Source organism: Xenopus laevis, chromosome 2L (genome assembly GCF_017654675.1).
Source record: "Xenopus laevis strain J_2021 chromosome 2L, Xenopus_laevis_v10.1, whole genome shotgun sequence".
Lineage (NCBI taxonomy): Eukaryota > Metazoa > Chordata > Amphibia > Anura > Pipidae > Xenopus > Xenopus laevis.
The window spans coordinates 121785050-121791152 of NC_054373.1; the positions used below are offsets into that span (position 1 = coordinate 121785050).

The following is a 6103-nucleotide window of genomic DNA, read 5'->3' on the forward strand; positions in this document are numbered from 1 at the left end:
GGTTACTAGGCAGAATGCATGGTCTAAAATACATACCGGTATCTGGCCCACAGGAGAAGGTGAGCCGTGCTGGAGAGGAGGGGATTCTTTAAAGGAAAACTATACCCCCCACATGAATACTTAAGCAACAGATAGTTTATATCAAATTGAATGACATATTAAAGAATCTTACCAAACTGGAATATATATTTACATAAATATTGCCCTTTTACATCTCTTGCCTTGAGCCACCATTTCGTGACTCTATCTGTGCTGTCTCAGAGATCACCTGACCAGAAATACTACAACACTAACTGTAACAGGAAGAAGTGAGGAAGCAAAAGACAGAACTCTGTCTGTTAATTGGCTCATGTGACCTAACATGTATGGTTTGTTGGTATGTTTGTGTGCACAGTGAATCGTACGATCTCAGGGGGCGGCCCTTATTTTTTAAAATGGCAATTTTCTATTTATGATTACCCAATGGCACATACTACTAAAAAAGTATATTATTGTGATAATGGTTCATTTACATGAAGCAGGGTTTTACACATGAGCTGTTTTACTCAGTATCTTTTAATAGAGACCTACATTGTTTGGGGGGTATAGTTTTCCTTTAAATGCATCACCTCAAGTCAGATGCACTCATACAGAGCAACCAGTGGCTTGTTATGAACTGCTGCTACACAACTTTTTATGGATTTCTTAGATAAATAAAGGTCTCTTTTCTAAACTGTACAATTGTCTGATGTTTCTCTTGTTTTGCTGTGATTTTTATTTTATTCTATATGGTCTGGCAGGCAGGCCCGAATTTGTGGAAATGCCACCAAGGCCCAGGCCTAGGGTGGCAGGATTTTAAGGGGCGGCATGATGTCCAACCACACCCACATTGGTTCAGAAACGCTGAAGCTGAAGAAATAATAGTTTTATACATTTCCTGTGCGCCAATCCCCATTGCTTTGGTCCCGATGAAAATTTGCATGAAAAAAAGGGAGGGGGTGGGACGAACACAGCAGGCCTATGTGTATCCTCTATTGAAATCTGGCCCTGTGCCTACCTATAGAATCAGGAATTACAAGTTACCTAGTGATTCAAATTATTTATATTATTTTGATGAATTATGAAATCTTTGGAGAAAATGTGTGATCTCACTAATGCTCCAGCAGACATATCCTGGCATGGGTTCTAACAATATATATTCCCAGTCCCTGCCTGTAAGCACACTCTTCTCTGCAGTTAGAAAGTGAGTCAACTGGAACAGCACACTTCATTAAGTACAATGCAGTAAACTAAAGCTTAATGGTATGTTTGTTTGCTCCCAATTGACAATTTTTGCCATAATTGATTTCCTCAAGGGACAGCAAGTGAAAATATACAGGGGAAAACATACATTTAAAAAAAAAAAAAAAAAGATCCTGAATTTAACGGGAACTCCAGCTTCCAAACCAAAATTTGATAAAGAGGCCACATAACACAGAAAGCCCTAATATATCCATCACAGTTACCTGTTTCTTCAAAAAGAATGAATAAATGCCATTTTCTATGCTGCAATCCAGCTGTTTAACAGTTCTTCTCGTGTTGAGTGCAGAGGACTTCTTGTATTTGTTTGTATGAATTTTGTGGTCACTACCTCATTGCATCCCTGCTTAATGTTTAAAAAAGATTAGTGGTGGGCATAACTTTCCCTTGTGTTTTTACACACACACACACACACACACACACACATCTGCACCTCCAAAGCTGCAGAGTGGAGTTTTCTGTTGTGCAAGTGCACCATTGTTGATAAAGTACACATCTGGTGGGTGTGGGAGGGCTTGATTGGTGCACCTGTGCCCACTCAAGTTTAATTGCTTTACTGTAAAGGATCATAGCATTATATACTGCAATTTATTTATTTTATACCTGGTCTAGCCAGTCATTTCATTTGACATTCACATTCATTTGATCCATTGACAGTTTCAGCATTTTACCATACTGTATTCTGTGACCATCAAAAGGCTGCAGGCCGACTCATACAGGTCAGGAAACAAAGAGCATCCCCTGTACTGTAAATTATACTAGAAGTCACGGAGGAGTTCTGGGCTCTGATTTTGGAGAAGGCAATCATGTTCTGTGCACAGTCGTCTTCCTGTGTAAAATGACAAGTACAAGAGGAGACACTAAAAACTACTGGAGCTCCCCATAGTGATGATCACCTCCCAACAGTCTCAGCCCAGAAACACAGTTGTAAGTAGGAGTAGCCAACCAAAGCTTCTGTGTGTGAGTAGCCAATCACAGCTCCGCTGCCTTCACACAGGGACAAATATGCTGCAGTCCCCTGTCAGGTCCACCTGACTACTGATTGTTGTGCAAAGGGCTGGCAGCCTCGGATTCTCCTGTTCAGCCATGGAAAGCAGCCAACAGAAGGTGGAGATGTTGGTTGGCTGGCTCAAGTTAGGTATGGGGGGAATTATTTATGAAAGCAGTACAAAATGCACATTGGTGTATAATGTAATGGCATGTTAATGTACTTGACACTACAGGTTTGCTTAAAAACCAATATTATGCACTCAGCTACATGGCAAATACATACATAATGAGAACTATTGTGTCAAGTTAGGGTAACTTTAGGCAGTTAGCTAGTCATACCATTTTCTGTATATCACAAAACACTTTAACAAAAGAAATAGTGAATAATGACAAACACAAGCTAAGGGTTTGCAATGGACATGGGCACCTAACGGTTTTCACCGGACCAGCCAATCAGAGTGCGTCCTGGCCAGCTAATCAGAGCGCAGCAGAAGTGACATGAGTGAACAGTTGCTCAGTACCAACAGTCTTATGAGACAGTTGGAGAGGTGAGAGAGAGAGAGATTATGAGCATGGAGACTTCAAAAGCGAGGAAGCGAAGACGACAGATCGACGGAGAACAACTTGTTTCCCCTGGGTGCCGCCGTGATACCAAAAGGGTGAGGCACCAGGGTGATCAACGTGGGACATGCCACCCTTCAGCTGGGGACCCAGCACTTCAAAATGAGCCTTGGAACACCTTAGCTCACATAGGCATTGGCCTAGAGACCTTCAAGGAGTATGGGGAAGACGCCTACCTGCACGATAAGAGTCTTGAAGAGAGATTTATGGCTTTGAACTTTCTACAAAGTCAGCCAGAAATCACCACAGCGTCATGGAACGTGTTCACCGGCCTGCTTATCTGCGTGCACAGACACCAGAAGTTGGACTTTAGGTCTCTGTGCTTGACTGTCAACCTTCTGGAGCGGTTTCTTGCTTGCGCTGCTCCCATCAAGACCACTGACCTGAACAGAGTGGGAGCCACTTGCTTCAATATAGCCTGCAAGTTAGTGGAGAAAAAGAAATTAAGGAAATCAAATCGCCTAAAACTCTTTGATGACACCTTTACAAAGAAGGAAATGAACCAACTGGAGCGAACCATCATTTGCAAATTGCTTTTTCAACTGGCGGCACCGACCATCGATGACTTCTTGGAGTATTTCACCCTCCGGAAGAAGCCTTCAGCTGTCCAGCTGACAAAAGAAGCCATTGCCCTGACTGCTGCTAGAGGCATCGCAGCACTGAGCCTAACCCACCATCATGAGTTTTGCATTTATGCACCCTCCATGATGGCTCTGTGCTGCCTGAAAGTAGCCACCAAATTCCACCCTTCAGGAAAACCCATCAACGTGGATCCTGCTGAATACCCAGACCATGTAATGGAAGAGTGTGTCGGGAAGATTTTTGCTCTGATATCATCCAGGCAGAGCTTTTTACACAAATTGCTTCCAGCAGTGTTTCCAAAGACACTGCCACCATTACCTGGAAATGAAAGACCTGTAAGTCTCACAGCTGTAGCGGTGGAGTTCTCTGTGGGTTTGGTAAGAGATCTGATTTTGTGTGTAACTATGCCACTCTCTCTGCCCTCCGTCTAGCTTCCAGCAAGCCATGAGGTTGATACATCATCTGGAAGCAGCAGAACACCAAGGCAGGAGACAGAAGCATGCACCTCCCGGCAAGAACCCAAAGGCGGTGAGACAGCCACATCCGGAGAGGCACCGAGTTCCAACCACTTGGAAATGGCCCAGGGATCTGACCTTTCCAACTACCATCAAGGGGTAACTTTTCAAAACACATACATTCCCTCATACTACCAACCTTACATGCACCCATACATTCCTACATATCCATACTGCCAGCCAAACATGTACCCATACATTCCTACAAATCCATACTGCCAGCCAAACATGTACCCATACATTCCTACATATCCATACTGCCAGCCAAACCTGTACCCATACATTCCTACATATCCAGGCTGGCAGCCATACATGCACACAGACACACATCCCCTTACTGACACCCACACAGACACACATCTACCTACATACACTGAATAGGGCATATTGATCCTGGGAGTAATTCCGACTGCCGTTAAGGAGTCAGGAAGGATTTTTTTTCCTCTATTGAAGCAGATTGGCACAAGCTTCAAAGAGGTTTTTCGCCTTCCTTCGGATCAAACAGCCCTTTGTGGGTTCTGTTGGGACACTCAGTACTGAAATACAATAAAGCTGTGACCATCACAGATTCACCTCAGAACAGTTGTCCGTGTCTTTATTTAAGGATTGGGTAAAGCTCCTTCCCTGTGTTAAGGCAGAGCTGTGACTGGCTGGTAATATCCAGGCCAGAGGTCAGGGCAGGCAGTTGCTCGGAGGTCCAAACCAAGGAATTGAGGGCCAACATTTTATTGCATTGTTCCGGGGGAGGGGTTAGGGTACCTGGCACCTAAGAAGCAATATAGAAATGGGCAAAGAAGATCAGTGTAATCACAGGGCCTACTCCATTGGTATGATCTCAATTAAAATTATACGATGATGTACTTGCACCATACAATAGCATGCTACTGATCAGCAGTCTAATGCAGGAAAACCTGTACCGGTATGGAACCCGTTAACCAGAATGCTCAGGAACTGGGGTTTTACGGATAGTGGGTTTTTCTGTGTACTAGAAAATCATGTAAAAATGAAATAAACATAATAGGCTGGTTTTTCTTCCAATAAGAAATTATATTTTAAGTACAAGGTACTGTTCTATTGTTACAGAGAAAAAGGAAATCATTTGTACAATTTCCCATTATTTAGATAAACTGGAGTCTATGGGAGACAGCCTTTCCATGCCTGTACAAAGTCTCAGTAATCTCGGTCATCAATAACGTGAATGGTGTAGAAGCTGTGACATATATACGTTACACTTTTTCTAACCTTATATGTAAATTTGCGGCAATGCTGTTGTTAGTGATGGGGGCAAGGTAAAAGTACCCAGTGTGGGGCCCTATTATTTATAATCAGCTCTGCTATACGGTAGTACTGCCGCCATTAATACAGCCTATCCCACACTCCTATTTTTGCGGGACAAACAAAGAGCAGTCGCAAACTTCAAAGCAGCTATGATTGCAGGTATGTTTTCAATGAGAACATATACACACACACACACACAGAGTTACACATAACAAACAAATGCCCATTTATCTAGTTGTCAGACTCCTAACGTTTGGGTAACTTTGTGATTAGTGGTGTCATTTGAAGTTGACATGTTTTTAGAGCTTCTCAACCTCCTGTTCCTTAAGACAAACCAGATGAAGGACCGCACCTCTGGACAAGGCTTTATTGGCAGGTAGCTGTGAATTGCCTAACGCGTTTCGGGAGTGTGTCCCTTAATCATGAGCCTATGATTAAGGGGCACATCCCGAAATGAATTGTTAAAGCCTTCTTTGAAATCAGTTACATGTTGGTTAAAGACAGGCAAGGACTATGGGTGCCACCCCACTAGCACATTACCTGATTGTCTTGATACTTTAGCCCCAACCCCTGTGAATTAAAAGGTTGGTTCACCTTTAAGTTAACTTTTAGTATGTTATATAATAGCTAATTCTAACCATTTCAATTGTTGCTAGGAAAATCTAGACCCTAGCAACCAGATTGCTGAAATTGAAAATAGAAGAGCTACTAAAAAAAGCCAAAAAACCACAAATAATAAAAAATTAAAACCAATTGCAAATTGTCTCAGAATATCACTCTATATCATGCTAAACATTAATTTAAAGGTGAACAACCACTTTGACTTCTGCAAAACTGTC

General features: G+C 42.5%; 1 protein-coding gene across 1 annotated transcript; it reads left to right on the forward strand.

The window, feature by feature from the left end:
* Positions 1-1768: 1768 nt before the first annotated feature.
* Positions 1769-4367, forward strand: LOC121399730 (cyclin-O protein B-like). Its single transcript, XM_041581286.1, has 2 exons — positions 1769-3806; positions 3903-4367. Exons 1-2 carry the CDS (start codon positions 2835-2837, stop codon positions 4365-4367), a joined length of 1437 nt encoding a protein of 478 aa, XP_041437220.1. The 5' UTR covers positions 1769-2834.
* Positions 4368-6103: the final 1736 nt, after the last annotated feature.